The sequence below is a fragment of the Pan paniscus genome, chromosome 6, assembly GCF_029289425.2.
Source record: "Pan paniscus chromosome 6, NHGRI_mPanPan1-v2.0_pri, whole genome shotgun sequence".
Taxonomy (NCBI): Eukaryota; Metazoa; Chordata; class Mammalia; order Primates; family Hominidae; genus Pan; species Pan paniscus.
Window position 1 is genome coordinate 118,619,579 of NC_073255.2, and position 16,862 is coordinate 118,636,440.

The 16,862-nt window shown below is 52.1% G+C and overlaps 1 protein-coding gene across 1 annotated transcript; it reads left to right on the top strand.

The window, feature by feature from the left end:
- The first annotated feature begins 11,439 nt into the window (after positions 1-11,439).
- EPO (erythropoietin) lies at positions 11,440-16,187 on the top strand. The gene is made up of 5 exons (XM_003812904.5): positions 11,440-13,495; positions 14,060-14,205; positions 14,464-14,550; positions 15,151-15,330; positions 15,465-16,187. The coding sequence occupies exons 1-5, from the start codon at positions 13,483-13,485 to the stop codon at positions 15,618-15,620; spliced, it is 582 nt and encodes a 193-aa protein (XP_003812952.1). The 5' UTR covers positions 11,440-13,482; the 3' UTR covers positions 15,621-16,187.
- The last annotated feature ends 675 nt before the right edge of the window (positions 16,188-16,862 follow it).

The window sequence follows — 16,862 nt, forward strand, 5'->3', positions numbered from 1 at the left end:
TCCCATTGCCACTGATTCTTTCCTGTGTAAATTCTGTGTGTGCCTGAATAGGGATGGTAGGAAACGCTACAGGTATCTAGGTGAAAGGGGAACCCAAGTGTTTCTTGCCTCTATAGAGAGGATAGATTATGCTATGAGCAGTGTAACAAAACAGTACAGTGCAGAAGCCCAGTCATCCCAATGTTTGTTTGTTTGTTTGTTTTTTGAGACAGAGTCTCACTCTGTCACCCAGGCTGGAGTGCAGTGGTGCAATCTTGGCTCACTGCAAGCTCCACCTCCTGAGTTCACGCCATTCTCCTGCCTCAGCCTCCTGAGTAGCTGGGACTACAGGTGCCCGCCACCACACCCTGGCTAATTTTTTTGTATTTTTAGTAGAGACAGGGTTTCAGCGTATTAGCAGGGATGTTCTCGATCTCCTGACCTTGTGATCCACCCATCTCAGCCTCCCAAAGTGCTAGGATTACAGGCGTGAGCCACCGCGCCCGGCCCCAATGTTTGTTTTAAAGATTTTCATCTTCTAGTTGGGTGCAGTGGCTCCAGCCTGTAGTCTGAGCTACTGGCGGAGGCTGAGGCGGAAAGAGTGCTTGAGCCTGGGAGTTTGAAGGTGCAGTGAGTTATGATCATGCCACCTGCACTCCAATCTAGATGACATACTGAGACCTAGTCTATGCAAAAAAACCACTTTTTTTTTTTTTCTGAGATGAAGTCTTGCTCTGTCACCCAGGCTGGAGTACAGTGGTGCCATCTTGGCTCACTGCAATGTTCGGCTCCTGGGTTCAAGTGATTCTCCTGCTTCATCCTCCCCAGTAGCTGGAATTACAGGTGAGTGCCACCACGCCCAGCTAATTATTTTTGTATTTTTTTAGTGGAAACACCATGTTGGCCAGGCTGTTCTCGAACTCCTGACCTCAAGTGATCTGCCCGCCTTGGCCTCCCAAATGCAAAAAATTTTTGAAAACTAGATGGGTGTAGTGGTTTGCACCTATAATCCCAGCTACCTCATTAGCTGAGGCAGGAGGATCGCTTGAGCCCAGGAGTTCAAGGCTGCAGTGAGCTGTGATCACCGCACTACACTCCTCCAGCCTTGCTGACACAGCAAGACCGTATCTCAAAAAAAAAAAAAAAAAAAAAAAGGAAGCAAACTAAGACTTCAGGACCTTCTTAGTGTCAGGCTCCATGGTAGGGACTGACAAGTGGCTTCATTTAATTCCTGGACCTGCAGGGCCTACCTAGATGATACGCGGGCTTTCAGGTGCAGAGCCCTTCAGACCCTTTTTTTTTTTTTTTTTTTTTGAGACAGCTTCACTCTGTCATCCAGGCTGGAGTGCAGTGGTGCGATCTCAGCTCACTGCAACCTCTGCCTCCTGGGTTCAAGGGATTCTTCTGCCTCAGCCTCCTGAGTAGTTGGGACTATAGGCGTCCATCACCATGCCCTGCAATTTTTTGTATTTTTAGTAGAGAAGGGCTTTCACCATGTCAGCCAGGCTGGTCTCAAACTTCTGACCTGAAGCGTTCTGCCTGCCTTGGCCACCCAAAGTGCTGGGATTACAGGCATGAGCCACCGCGCCCGGCCTTCAGACCCTTCTCACTGGGCTGCTCCAGTGGCGAAGGAACCCCTCACTCCAAATAATTACTGGGCACACAGGTAATACTTTCTGTTTGGATATTTGTGGGATGACCTGATTTTTCATATTTATCAAACTAAAGTCAACTAAAGCAATGTTTATCAAAGCGGGTTGTGACCCATTTGTGGGTCACAGCTTCTTAAAAAAAAAAAAAGCCAGGCGCGGTGGCTCACGCCTGTAATCCCAGCACTTTGGGAGGCTGAGGCGGGCAGATCACGAGGTCCAGAGATCAAGACCATCCTGGCTAACATGGTGAAACCCTGTCTCTACTAAAAATACAAAAAATAAGCCAGGCGTGGTGGCACATGCCTGTAGTTCCAGCTACTCTGGAGGCTGAGGCAGGAGAATCGCTTGAACCAGGGAGGCGGAGGTTGCAGAGAGCCGAGATTGCGCCACTGCACTCCAGCCTGGGCGACAGAGCGACTCTGTCTCAAAAAACAAAAACAACAAAAAAAAATAAGGCTGGGTGTGGTGGCTCACGCCTATAATCCCAGCACTTTGGGAGGCCGAGGCAGGTCAATCTCTTGAGCACAGGAGTTCGAGACCAGCCTAGGCAACGTGGCGAAATCCCATCTCTACAAAAAATATAAAAAGTTATCTGGGCATGGTGGCACAAAACTGTGGTCCCAGCTACTTGGGAGGCTGAGGTGGGAGGATGACCTGAGCCCAGGAGGGGGAGGTTGCAGTGAGCTGAGATCACGCCAGTGCACTCCATCCTGGGCGACAGAGCAAGACCTTGTCTAAAAAAAGAAAAGAAAAAGAAAAAAGAACCCAAGTTTTAAAAAAAGTGCAACTTAAATGGTGGTGTTTTTATTGCAGATGTTTTTGTTTTTTTTTGAGGCAGAGTCTCTATCTCCTAGGCTGGAGTTCAGTAGCACAATCTTGGCTCACTGCAACCTCTGCCTCCCAGGTTCAAGCGATTCTCCTGTCTCAGCCTCCTGAGTAGCTGGAATTATAGGCGTGTGCCACCACGCCTGGCTAATTTTTGTATTTTTAGTAGAGATGGGGTTTCGCCATGTTGTCCAGGCTGATCTCAAACTCCTGACCTCAGGTGATCCACCCACCTCAGCCTCCCAAAATGCCGGGATTACAGGTGTGAGCCACTAGGCCTGGCCAGCAAATTTTTCAGTTAGGCATGTGTGTATATATATATATGTAGTATAATAGGATGTACATTGTGTTTTTTACCGTTTGAGGTCATAAGAGTTTAAGAGCCTCTGATTTACAGGTTAGGAACAGAATTTCACTCTAATTCAAGGAAGGTAGTTTGGTTTGGAGGTCTGAAGATCAGTCTTCTAATTCATCAAAATCCCTTCCTCTGGCATCTGCGTATGAAATGGTCCCTATGTTCAAGGAGCTCGCCATCTAATTGGGAAGGTGGACACATAATTTTTTGTGAATGAGTAAGATGTGTGAGACATAAGAGTAGCAATGATAAGGAAATGTGGAGATGGAAAGGGCTAATAACTTTCTGGTGGGACCCAAAATGGTTTCACTCACCTTTGATCTGGGTGTTGAAGGATGTATAGGAGTTTGCCAGGCAGAAAAGAAGGGAGATGGCATATTTGGCAGAGAGATCACAGTGGGGCGGGGAGATGGGTGGATTTGGCTGGGAATGGTGGCCATGCCTGTAATCCCAGCACTTTGGAAGGCCGAAGAGAGAAAATTGCTAGAGCTCAGGAGTTTGAGACCAGCCTGGGCAATAGAGTAAGACTTTGTCTCTATCAAAAATTTAAAAATTAACTGGGCTTGGCGGTGTGCACCTGTGGTCCAGCTACTCAGGAGGCTGAGGTGGGAGGATTGCTTGAGCCCAAGAGGTTGAGGCTGCAGTAAGCCGTGACTGAGGGCTTGTGAAACACCAAGAACCTGTCTCAAAAAACAGTGGGCAGGGAGGGGATTAATGAATAGGCAGCTACGTTCTGGGACTGGAGGGACTCGAGGTGGCTAGAAAGCAAGAGGTACTGGGAGACAAGGCTGCAGACATTTCTTTCTTTTTTTTTTTTTTTTTGAGACAGAGTCTCTATCGCCAGGCTGGAGTGCAGTGGCGTGATCTTGGCTCACTGCAACCTCCGACTCCCTGGTTCAAGCGATTCTCCTGCCTCAGCCTCCCAAGTAGCTGAGTAGCTGGGATTACAGGTGCGCACCACCACACCCAGCTAATTTTTGTATTTTTAGTAAAGACGGGGTTCACCATGTTGGCCAGGATGGTCTCGATCTCCTGACCTCGTAATCTGCCCGCCTACGGCCTCCCAAAGTGCTGGGATTACAGGCGTGAGCCACCGTACCCAGCTGGCTGCGGACATTTCTATCAGGCCACATCCTTTCCATCAGCCTGACTGCAAGGCTTCCTTGCCCGGGAGCCCCCCAGTAGCCGAGCGGGGAGCCGGCAGGAAGCTGGATGGAGCTGTGTCTCCCTGCACGTATGTGCTCCGGGCCTGAGCCCAGCAGAGGTGGTGGCAGGCAGCCTTTCCCATCTGGTTTGTTTTGGCAGTTCCCTCCTGCAGCCTATTTGTTTGTTGTTTCTACTCCATGTTTTCTCACTGCTTGCCAGTGGGGCTTCCCTCAGTGGCAGTTCTGCAGAAACAGACCTCCACATTGCCACTGAAGGAAGAGTGGGGCCTGGGGCTCACTCTTTTGTGTGTGGGCGGGCGTGAACCAGGCTCCTGCATCTACTAGAGTCCATGCAGGGCAGGTGGGGCAGGGAACCCTGCCTACAGGCCCAACTGTAGGGAGGCTAGCTCCAGCCTCTGTTCTCCTCCCTCTACTGGCTCTCCAAAGTGACTTCCATCAAAGCTTGGGAGGCCAGAAACAGTGAGCCACGTCTCTTTGTAATCCCAGCACTTTGGGAGGCCCAGGCAGGCAGATCACCTGAGGTTAGGAGTTCAAGACCAGCCTGGCCAACATGGTGAAACCCCGTCTCTACTGAAAATACAAAATTAGCTGGGCGTGGTGGCAGGCGCCTGTAATCCCAGCTACTCAGGAGGCTGAGGCAGGAGAACTGCTTGAACCCGGGAGGTGGAGGTTGCAGTGCACCAAGATTGTGCCATTGCACTCCAGCCTGGGTGACAGAGGGAGACTCAGTCTCAAAAAAAAAAAAAAAAAAAAAAAAGCTTGAAAAACGGGAGAGGGGTGAGGAGATGGAGGCAGAAGGTGTGTGCAAATGCAATGCCCTGCCCTCCTTTTTACATTTTATTTATTTATTTATTTTAGAGACAGGGTCTCACTCTGTAGCCTAGGCTGGAGTGCAATGGTACAATCATAGCTCACTGCAACCTCAAACTTCTAGGCTCAAGCAATCCTGCCTCAGCCTCCCAGGTAGTTAGGACTACAGGCAAAAAAAAAAAAAAAAAAAAAAAAAAAAGAGCTACTATTGTTTTCTTTGTTTGTTTATCTGTTTGTTTTGAGACGGAGTTGTGCTCTTGTTGCCCAGGCTGGAATGCAATGGCGTGATCTCAGCTCACTGCAACCTCCGCCTCCTGGATTCAAGTGATTCTCCTGCCTCAGCCTCCTAAGTAGCTGGGATTACAGGCACGTGCCACCAAGCCCGGCTACTTTTTGTATTTTTAGTAGAGGCAGGGTTTCTCCGTGTTTGCCAGGCTGGTCTCGAACTCGTGACCTCAGGTGATCCGCCTGCCTCAGCCTCCCAAAGTTCTGAGATTACAGGCGTGAGCCACTGCACCCGGCCAAGAGCTAGTATTGTTTACTATGAAGCCATTTTGCTAAGAAATGGTTTTAGGCTTCTTAATAGGAATGGGGAGAAGTGAAGGAAGGCAGTTTTGTGTGCGTTTAATTCTCAAGTCTGAGTTATTAGTAGAAACTAATAACTGAGCCAGACTCAGTTGTGGCTCGCATAGCAGGGAAGGGGACGGGACCTTGAAATATTAAGTGGTTTGATCAGGCTGATGATCCTGCTAGAGAAGCCCAGCACTTTGTCCCAGGTGAGTTTCTGGTGCTTGGTCAGGAGTTGAGGGAAAAATGGTGTTTCACAAACCCTCAAACCACTAGAGAGGTTGGACGAGAACGTGTCAATTGTAGTTCCTTAGGAAACAGATGTCCAATTGCACAGAGATTTGGGATGAGGCAAAGGTCATCCTACCAGAAGGAAGCCTGTGAAAATGGCCACTTAAGGTCCCAAGACCCTAATGACATTATGGGTGTTTTTCAGTTTATGTGTTTGAGTTTAGCGCTGTTTTCTAATTTTGGTCACGTATTGTTTTTGTAATGAGCAAAAGTTCATCATAAAAGTGGTTTTTTTTTTTTTGAGACAGAGTCTGGCTCTGTCGCCCAGGCTGGAGTCCAGTGGCACAATCTTGGCTCACCGCAACCTCCGCCTCTCAAGTTCAAGCGATTCTTCTGCCTCAGCCTCCTGAGTAGCTGGGACTATAGGTGTGCGCCACCATGCCCAGCTAATTTTTGTATTTTTAGCAGAGATGGGGTTTCACCATGTTGGCCAGGCTGGTCTTGAACTCCTGACCTCGTGATCCGCCCGTCTCAGCCCCCAAAGTGCTGGGATTACAGGCGTGAGCCACCGTGCCCGGCCTAAGTGAGCTCTTCTGCTCGTGTCTTAGTTCATCAACCAGCAAATAATTTTTCCCTTTTCAGGGAAGTATATTTGTCTAATAGCAAACAAGACTAATAGACTGAGTTGGAAGGAATCTAGCAGGTCCTGTGAAGGCGAAAGTCCACCCTCTGTTTGCATTCTTCAAGTGACAAGACGGTTGCCTTTTCTTATGGGAGCAGAGGCTTGTTATAGAGGAGACAGCAAGCCATTCTCCTCTGCACCATCCATGTATCCACTGACCCATTCATTCATCAGATATTTATTAGTTACTGGAACGGGCAATAAAATAACTTCTTGAGGTATCTCATCAGTTTTATTTTTACTTATTTAGAGATGGGTCTTGCTCAGTTCCCCAGGCTCGAGTGCAGTGGCATGATCATAGCTCACTGCAACCTCGACCTCCTAGGTTCAAATGATCATCCTTCCTCAGCCTCCCAAGTAGCTGTGACACCAGGCATGCGCCGCCATGCCTGGCTAACTTCTTTATTTTTTATATAAAAATATAACTCTATAAAAAATAACTATTTTTTATAGAGACAGGGTCTCACTGTGTTGCCCCGGCTGGTCTTGAACTCCTGGCCTCAAATGATCACCTTAGCTTTCCAAAGTGCTGAAATTATAGGCGTGAGCCACCTCACCCGGCCCCTCATCAGTTTGATAACTAACTCCCTGATCACCTTACTTAGAGAACAAAGGATCAGTCAGGAATAGGCTTCATAAAACTTTGGTAGGCCAGGTGCGGTAAAGGATTTTCCTTTGAGGACTTTGGCAAAGGATTTTCCTTTGGTTCTCCAGCAGGAATCCCTTCTTCAGCATTCTTTTTTTTTTTTTTAAGAAAGGGTGTTGTTCTTTCGCCCAGGCTGGAGTGCAGTGGTGCGATCATAGCTAACTGCAGCTTCCAACTCCTGGGCTCAAGCAATCCTCCAACCTCAGCCTCCCGAGTAGCTGGGACTACAGGCATGTGCCAGCATGCCTAACACATTTTCTGTAGAGACAGGGTCTCCCTATGTTGCCCAGACTGGTCTCAAACTCCTGGGCTCAAGGGATCCTCCCTCCTTAGCCTCCTAAAGTGCTGGGATTCCAGGCGTGAGCTACCGTGCCTGGCCCTCCAGCATTCTTGCTTCCTTCACAGTTCCCCAAAGGCCACCCAACAAGGTCCCCAGCCACCTCCCCTCCCAGCACAGAAGGTCTTCTGGGCCTCTGGCTGAACTCGAGCTGAGCTGAGAAGCCACTGCTTGGAAATGAGGAGGGAAAGAGAAGCCAGGAGGCCCCCCTTCCCAAGTCCGACTCCAGGCAGCTGGGGCTCCGTGCTGCCTGGGGGTCTGGGACAGCTCGGGGGGCTGTAAATTTGCTTCTGCTTGGATTTCCAATCTGAATCCGCTGCCAGGAGGAATCCGTGGAGCAGAGCCTGCCTCCACGCCCGCCATCCTCCTGTCACAACTGGCCCTTTTCAAACCCTGCCTCAGTGGCTGCCTGCTCAGGAAGTGCATGGAAGCTTCACATGCCCCAGGATCCCAGGGAGCTGGGTTGACCGGGGGATGGCTCAGTGCCCCCTCTAGGTTGGGTTCTTCTCTGAGCATGTAGTGGAGGGACCACATAATGCAATCCACACTTGGGTGGTTACCACAGAAAAGGGACATGCCGGACGCTTGGTAGACAGAAAAATGCATCAGAACTTCCATACGCAGCCCTTCGCTCTCTTCGATGACTAGGGCACCTGCACTACGTGACTCCAGACGGTACCATTCCCTTCAGAGTCTCTATGGATGCCCCTGGGAGTTGGGCAGTGCTCAGCTTTGACGGCTGTCCATGGCGGTCCTGCCAGTGAGATGCCTAAGACATGTACATAAATGACGACAGTGCCAGGGAAGGAGACGATTTCCTGCTGGGAGATCAAGAAAGGCTTCATGGAGGAGGCAATGCACAGATTTGGGCTTTAAAGAAAATGAGGAGATGGTGTGGGAGGGTAATCCAGGATAAGCCAAGGGCAGGAAGGCACAAACCATCTCCTGTGGTGGAGGGAGTGGGAGTGAGCAAAGCGGGAGAACAGCCTGGAACACGAAGTGAATGGTAGACCTTGGAGGGTCTCAGTTCTGAGGCAATAGGAAGCCGTGGCAGGTTCCTGCTCAGGGAATTAGCACAAATGAGGCTGTTCAGTGGGAAAGTTAATTGAGCAGCAGGGTTAGGGATTAACTGGAGGGGTCAATGAGGAGATGCTCTGCAGTGGTCCTGGGCCTGTGGGTCAGCATCTGCTAGAAGATGAAGAGCAGGCAGATGACGGGGGTGGGGGGCACTGGGCAGGGGGATGGTGGGCATTGGTCGGGGAGCCCCATGGAGCTTCTTGTTTTCTTCCTGTTCCTCAAGGACAGATGAATGGACCCTGCATTGCTCAGTATCCAAGAGGCTCTGGGCTGCAAACCAGCCTCTCCCCTCTTAGCAGAATTACTATGGCTTCAAGCCGGGTGTGGTGGCTCACGCCTGTAATCCCAGCACTTTGGGAGGCCGAGGCGGGCGGATCACTTGAGGTTGGGAGTTCGAGACCAGCCTGGCCAACATGGCGAAACCCCATCTCTACTGAAAATACAAAAATTACCGGGCGTGGTGGCACATGCCTGTAATTCCAGCTACTCGGGAGGCTGAGGCAGGAGAATTGCTTGAACCCGGGAGGTGGAGGTTGCAGTGAGCTGAGATAATGGCACCACTGCACTCCAGCCTGGGCAATAGAGTGAGACTCCATCTCAAAAAGAGAATTACTATGGCTTCGGATTGGGTATGGGGTGGACCAAGATCCTCTCCTCCCTCCCAAGCTGCAATCACAGCTCTCTCTCCAGAAGCCCCAGGGGACAAGGCAGTCACTACTCCTATCCAGCAGGCTACAGCATTTAGAGGCTGGTGCCCCTGGCCCATCTCTCACTCCTCTTCAACTGCAGACAAGGATGCAGGGACCCCCGAGAAGCTGTGTGAGGGGAGGGGCAGGTCCCACAGCCCAAAAGGCTCCTCCTCCTCCAGCTGTGTCCACCCCACCCATCTGTCTCCGGCCCCCTCTCCATGGTTAGGTCAGGGCATTGACGCAGGAGTCAGGGTCCTGGGAGAGCAGAGGCTGGGGAAGGGGAGCAGCCAAGACAGAACGCACGTGCGGCCATGTGTGGATGTGAGTGTGATGGTGCACGTCCCAGGACTCTGGAAGGGATCAGAACCAGGAGCCGAGTGGGGCTGGGGGAGCCTGGACAGCAGGTTTGGGAAGGCTCAAGGTGAGCAGAGGATGCAGGGGAGCAGGGTCTGAGGGAATTAGGCCAGCCAGAAGCATACCAGCCTCTGTCTCCTGACCCCCACCCAACCATCTTGCCAAACCACTCATTTTTTCTTTTTTTTTTTGAGACAGGGTCTCCCTTTGTTGCCCAGTCTAGAGTGCAGTGGCGTGATCATAACTCACTGCAGCCTCGACCTCCCGGGCTCAAGAGATCCTCTGACCTCAGCCTCCTGAGTAGCTGGCACTACAGATGTGCACCACCATGCCCAGCTAGCTAAACAAAAATAAAAATTATAGACATGGGATCTCACTATGTTGCCCAGGCTGGTCTCAAACTCCTGGCCTCAAGCAATCCTCCTGCCTCAGCCTCCCAAAATGTTGGGATTACAGGTGTGAGCCACTACACTTGGCCCAAATCCCCCTCCCATCAAGCTCTTCACCTCACCACACCCTCATGGTCCCTCACCCCCAACAGGTCTTTATTCAAGTCAGTTTCTCAGCCTAGTGTCTCTGACTACCTTATTTTAGATAACCCTGCCTGTGCCTTTTCTCCTTAGTTCTTCTGGCTATTTGAAATCCTCTATCTTTTCTTTTCTTTTCTTTCTTTTTTTTTTTTTTTTGAGACAGGGTCTCACTCTGTTGCCCAGGGTGGAGTGCAGTAGCAAAACCACAGCTCACTGCAGCCTCAACTTCCTGGGCTCAAGTGATCCTCCCACCTCAGCCTCCCAAGTAGCTGGGACTATAGGCACATGCCATCATGCCCAGCTAATTTTTGTATTTTTTTGTAAAGATGGGGTTTCACCATGTTGCCCAGGCTGGTCAAGCCAACTCCTGGGCTCAAGTGATCCTCTTGCCTTGGCCTCCCAAAGTGCTGGGATTACAGGCATGAGCCACCTCACCCAGCCGAAATCCTCTGTCTTGTACCCATTTTTGTGTTCATCATTGGCAACCCCACTAGAACGTCAGCTCCACCAGGGCAGGCATTCCTGGCTGTATCATTCACTGCTCTATCCCCAGGTCCTTGGCCAGGGGTAGGTAGGAAATCCATAAATATCTTTTGAATGAATGAGTGAATGTTTCCCACTCTTTCCAAACAAAATCCAAATTCTTCAGAGAGGCATTCAAGGCCATAGACAGCCTGACTCCTCCCTAAGCAGCACCCTGGCCTCATCTTCCACCTCTCTCTTCTCCACCTTCCCTTCTGCTCACCTGTAGGGAGACCCCCTGAAACTACTGCTACGGAATAAAAGATGAAATGCTCCTGATTATTGTAAATACAAAATTGCATGCAGGATTGTGTACAAACAATGCCAGGTTGGACTGCCAGAATGAGCCAACAGCATGTGATGTGCTTCCGCCTGCGGAGAGCCTATGAATGGACCTGCAGTCAGGGAGGTTTCACATCACCAAGATTTCTATCCCAGAAAAGCAGATGTTCATAGCTCTGGGAATGGAATGTGACCCTTGTGGAGAGCCTATAAACGGACGCAATGGGGCGGGGGGGCACCTGTCCATATGGATAAGATAGGGCTATAAACGCCCTCATCTTGCCGTGGCTCTTCTAGGCCTCTTTAGGGTTAAGGCATACTCCCTTCTGAGAATTTCTGGTCTAACTGGTTGTCTAGCTTCACGTCCTGTTTCCATGGATTGTTTGTAACCAGCTTTTGTTGCAATTGTTACTGCTGATTAGTATCTTGCTAATCATAGGTTATGGAAAGATTGTGTTTCTGTTTTAAGGCTCTGTTAGAAATTACTGATGCACACACTATATTGTAAATTCTTATGTCTGTATACTGTACTTCTGCATACAAATGTACTGTACTTCTACATATAAATGTTATGTTAAAGAATTAATTCATCCCCATGTGACCATCTCACCTCATAATCAAATGACCCTAAATCCCTCACTAACCTACCCCCGCCCTCACTAAACTTAATAATAAATGATGGTATATCTGGTGCATTGTTGACACCACGGGACCAGAAGGCGGTGACCCCCCGGACCAGCTTTCACTATCTTGTGTGTGTCTATTATTTCTCAACCTGCTGATCCGCCTGGGAACAAAGAGAGAGCCCTGTTGCATTGCGGGCTGCTGGCCAGATCCCGCAATACTCACCTGACTCTCCATTCACTTTGCTGAATCGACAATCCCCCACCCACCTCATACCTCTTCCCATTGATGTCCTACCCCCCTTCAAGGCTGAGGTCATTGTCACCTCCTCCCTCAAATCTTTCTTGATTTCTCCCAGCTCTTACAGCTCAGATCTACACATTCCAGTCTTTTTTTGTTTTTGAGACAGGCTCTCACTCTGTCGCCCAGGCTGCAGTGCAGTGGCGCGATCATGGCTCACTACGGTCTCGAACTCCTGGGCTCAGGTGATCCTCCTGCCTTAGCCTCCTGCATATTTGGGACTACAGGCGTGAGCCACCACACCTGGCTAATTATTTTTTATTTATTTATTTATTTTAGAGACAAGGTCTTGCCATGTTGTCCAGGCTGGTCTCGAACTCCTGGGCTCAAAGGATCTTCCTGCCTTGGTCTCCCAAAGTGCTGGGATTATAGGTGTCAGCTGCGGCGCCTGGACCTTTCCTGTCTTTTATGAAACCTGAATGGGATAGGCTGGTAGTTTCACCACACCCATTTGACAGATGAGGACATTGAGGGCTCAAGGATGAGGCCACTTTCTAAGGTGTGAGAGACCAGCTAGTCTTGGTCTCCTGCTCTGGGAATCTCACTCATCTGGCTCAGGGTTTCCAGAAGCCATAAAACCTTAGCTGTAAATCCCAGCCCCCATCACTCTTGGTGTTAGCTGTATTTCAGTGTTCTTAAGAACTCAGCAATGCAGCCTAGCTAACCTACACCACAGGTCAAATAAACAGATGTCAAGGTGCATGTGTGTCCTGCACAATGGACTGTGTGCTCTGTGCACTAAAAGTTAAGTGTCTGGGGTGGGGGCTGGGTGCGGTGGCTCACGCCTGCAATCCCAGCACTTTGAGAGGCCGAGGAGGGTGGATCACCTGAGGTCAGGAGTTCAAGACCGGCATGGGCAATATGGCAAAACCCCATCTCTACTAAAAATACAAAACATAGCCGGGTGTAAAGGTGTGCCTGTAGTCCCAGCTGCTCCAGAGGCTGAAGCAGGAGAATTGCTTGAACCCAGGAGGCAGAGGTTGTAGTGAACGGGAGATGGCACCACTGCACTGCCTGGGCAACATAGGGAGGCTACATCTCCAGAAAAAAAAAAAAAAAGTTAAGTGTCTGGGTTTGCAGAGTACTAGACAGTGAGGAGTGAGGTGGGGAGGAAGAACCCCAAATTTCTTGCCCTATTTGCCCCCATCAAATTCCTCAACATGGTCAACATTGTTTCTAGAACATGTCCTGGGATTGTGGGAAGGGAGACCACTCATTTGCCCCTCCCTAAAGCTTCTGGGCTTCCAGACCCAGCTACTTTGCGGAACTCAGCAACCCAGGCATCTCTGAGTCTCCGCCCAAGACCGGGATGCCCCCCAGGGGAGGTGTCCGGGAGCCCAGCCTTTCCCAGATAGCACGCTCCGCCCGTCCCAAGGGTACGCAACCGGCTGCACTCCCCTCCCGCGACCCAGGGCCCGGGAGCAGCCCCCATGACCCACACGCACGTCTGCAGCAGCCCCGCTCACGCCCCGGCGAGCCTCAACCCAGGCGTCCTGCCCCTGCTCTGACCCCGGGTGGCCCCTACCCCTGGCGACCCCTCACGCACACAGCCTCTCCCCCACCCCCACCCGCGCACGCACACATGCAGATAACAGCCCCGACCCCCGGCCAGAGCCGCAGAGTCCCTGGGCCACCCCGGCCGCTCCCTGCGCTGCGCCGCACCGCGCTGTCCTCCCGGAGCCGGAACGGGGCCACCGCGCCCGCTCTGCTCCGACACCGCGCCCCCTGGACAGCCGCCCTCTCCTCCAGGCCCGTGGGGCTGGCCCTGCACCGCCGAGCTTCCCGGGATGAGGGCCCCCGGTGTGGTCACCCGGCGCGCCCCAGGTCGCTGAGGGACTCCGGCCAGGCGCGGAGATGGGGGTGCACGGTGAGTACTCGCGGGCTGGGCGCTCCCGCCCGCCCGGGTCCCTGTTTGAGCGGGGATTTAGCGCCGGGGCTATTGGCCGGGAGGTGGCTGGGTTCAAGGACCGGCGACTTGTCAAGGACCCCGGAAGGGGGAGGGGGGTGGGGCAGCCTCCACGTGCCAGCGGGGACTTGGGGGAGTCCTTGGGGATGGCAAAAACCTGACCTGTGAAGGGGACACAGTTTGGGGGTTGAGGGGAAGAAGGTTTGGGGGTTCTGCTGTGCCAGTGGAGAGGAAGCTGATAAGCTGATAACCTGGGCGCTGGAGCCACCACTTATCTGCCAGAGGGGAAGCCTCTGTCACACCAGGATTGAAGTTTGGCCGGGGAAGTGGATGCTGGTAGCTGGGGGTGGGGTGTGCACACGGCAGCAGGATTGAATGAAGGCCAGGGAGGCAGCACCTGAATGCTTGCATGGTTGGGGACAGGAAGGACGAGCTGGGGCAGAGACGTGGGGATGAAGGAAGCTGTCCTTCCACAGCCACCCTTCTCCCTCCCCGCCTGACTCTCAGCCTGGCTATCTCTTCTAGAATGTCCTGCCTGGCTGTGGCTTCTCCTGTCCCTGCTGTCGCTCCCTCTGGGCCTCCCAGTCCTGGGCGCCCCACCACGCCTCATCTGTGACAGCCGAGTCCTGGAGAGGTACCTCTTGGAGGCCAAGGAGGCCGAGAATATCACGGTGAGACCCCTTCCCCAGCACATTCCACAGAACTCACGCTCAGGGCTTCAGGGAACTCCTCCCAGATCCAGGAACCTGGCACTTGGTTTGGGGTGGAGTTGGGAAGCTAGACACTGCCCCCCTACATAAGAATAAGTCTGGTGGCCCCAAACCATACCTGGAAACTAGGCAAGGAGCAAAGCCAGCAGATCCTACGGCCTGTGGGCCAGGGCCAGAGCCTTCAGGGACCCTTGACTCCCCGGGCTGTGTGCATTTCAGACGGGCTGTGCCGAACACTGCAGCTTGAATGAGAATATCACTGTCCCAGACACCAAAGTTAATTTCTATGCCTGGAAGAGGATGGAGGTGAGTTCCTTTTTTTTTTTTTCCTTTCTTTTGGAGAATCTCATTTGCGAGCCTGATTTTGGATGAAAGGGAGAATGATCGAGGGAAAGGTAAAATGGAGCAGCAGAGATGAGGCTGCCTGGGCGCAGAGGCTCACGTCTATAATCCCAGGCTGAGATGGCCGAGATGGGAGAATTGCTTGAGCCCTGGAGTTTCAGACCAACCTGGGCAGCATAGTGAGATCCCCCATCTCTACAAACATTTAAAAAAATTAGTCAGATGAGGTGGTGCATGGTGGTAGTCCCAGATATTTGGAAGGCTGAGGCGGGAGGATCGCTTGAGCCCAGGAATTTGAGGCTGCAGTGAGCTGTGATCACACCACTGCACTCCAGCCTCAGTGACAGAGTGAGGCCCTGTCTCAAAAAAGAAAAGAAAAAAGAAAAATAATGAGGGCTGTATGGAATACATTCATTATTCATTCACTCACTCATTCATTCATTCATTCATTCAACAAGTCTTATTGCATACCTCTGTTTGCTCAGCTTGGTGCTTGGGGCTGCTGAGGGGCAGGAGGGAGAGGGTGGCATGGGTCAGCTGACTCCCAGAGTCCACTCCCTGTAGGTCAGGCAGCAGGCCGTAGAAGTCTGGCAGGGCCTGGCCCTGCTCTCGGAAGCTGTCCTGCGGGGCCAGGCCCTGTTGGTCAACTCTTCCCAGCCGTGGGAGCCCCTGCAGCTGCATGTGGATAAAGCCGTCAGTGGCCTTCGCAGCCTCACCACTCTGCTTCGGGCTCTGGGAGCCCAGGTGAGTAGGAGCGGACACTTCTGCTTGCCCTTTCTGTAAGAAAGGGAGAAGGGTCTTGCTAAGGAGTACAGGAACTGTCCGTATTCCTTCCCCTTCTGTGGCACTGCAGCGACCTCCTGTTTTCTCCTTGGCAGAAGGAAGCCATCTCCCCTCCAGATGCGGCCTCAGCTGCTCCACTCCGAACAATCACTGCTGACACTTTCCGCAAACTCTTCCGAGTCTACTCCAATTTCCTCCGGGGAAAGCTGAAGCTGTACACAGGGGAGGCCTGCAGGACAGGGGACAGATGACCAGGTGTGTCCACCTGGGCATATCCACCACCTCCCTCACCAACATTGCTTGTGCCACACCCTCCCCCGCCACTCCTGAACCCCGTCGAGGAGCTCTCAGCTCAGCGCCAGCCTGTCCCTTGGACACTCCAGTGCCAGCAATGACATCTCAGGGGCCAGAGGAACTGTCCAGAGAGCAACTCTGAGATCTAAGGATGTCACAGGGCCAACTTGAGGGCCCAGAGCAGGAAGCATTCAGAGAGCAGCTTTAAACTCAGGGACAGAGCCATGCTGGGAAGACGCCTGAGCTCACTCGGCACCCTGCAAAATTTGATGCCAGGACACGCTTTGGAGGCGATTTACCTGTTTTCGCACCTACCATCAGGGACAGGATGACCTGGAGAACTTAGGTGGCAAGCTGTGACTTCTCCAGGTCTCACGGGCATGGGCACTCCCTTGGTGGCAAGAGCCCCCTTGACACCGGGGTGGTGGGAACCATGAAGACAGGATGGGGGCTGGCCTCTGGCTCTCATGGGGTCCAAGTTTTGTGTATTCTTCAATCTCATTGACAAGAACTGAAACCACCAATATGACTCTTGGCTTTTCTGTTTTCTGGGAACCTCCAAATCCCCTGGCTCTGTCCCACTCCTGGCAGCAGTGCAGCAGGTCCAGGTCCGGGAAACGAGGGGTGGAGGGGGCTGGGCCCTACGTGCTGTCTCACACAGCCTGTCTGACCTCTCGACCCTACCGGGCCTGAGGCCACAAGCTCTGCCTACGCTGGTCAATAAGGTGGCTCCATTCAAGGCCTCACCGCAGTAAGGCAGCTGCCAACCCTGCCCAGGGCAAGGCTGCAGTGCGCTGAGATTGTCATCAAGGAGAGGGAGGCCAGAGGACGGGTCCCTTTGGGAGTTTTAGGGGCTGGTAACAGCTGCCAACCCTGGTCACTGGCCCTTGTTAATTTCTGCCTCTTCTTTGGTCTCTTCGGCTGATGCCACACTCCCAGCATCAGCCTTCGGCCTCAATGCACATCCTCGCTAAGTCCAGCTGCCTCCTTTACTCACCTGGGGACTGTCACCATGAATACTCGCCTCTGAAATTCACAAAAGGGGTGGTACACACAGGTGCGGTTGGAGCCACCTCTATAAACAGCATCTGCTCAGGGACAAGGGCCACTCTAGGTGGTCCATTTATATATTTGTGATTTTGTTTGTTTGTTTGTTTTTAGTGACAGTGTCTTGCTCTGTTGCCCAGGCTGGAGTGCAG

Bases quoted from the DNA above. Each gene is read 5' to 3' on its own strand.
- EPO (XM_003812904.5), top strand. The intron at 14,206-14,463 runs GTGAGACCCCTT...TGTGCATTTCAG, and splicing joins AGGAGGCCGAGAATATCACG to ACGGGCTGTGCCGAACACTG. The intron at 15,331-15,464 runs GTGAGTAGGAGC...TCTCCTTGGCAG, and splicing joins TTCGGGCTCTGGGAGCCCAG to AAGGAAGCCATCTCCCCTCC.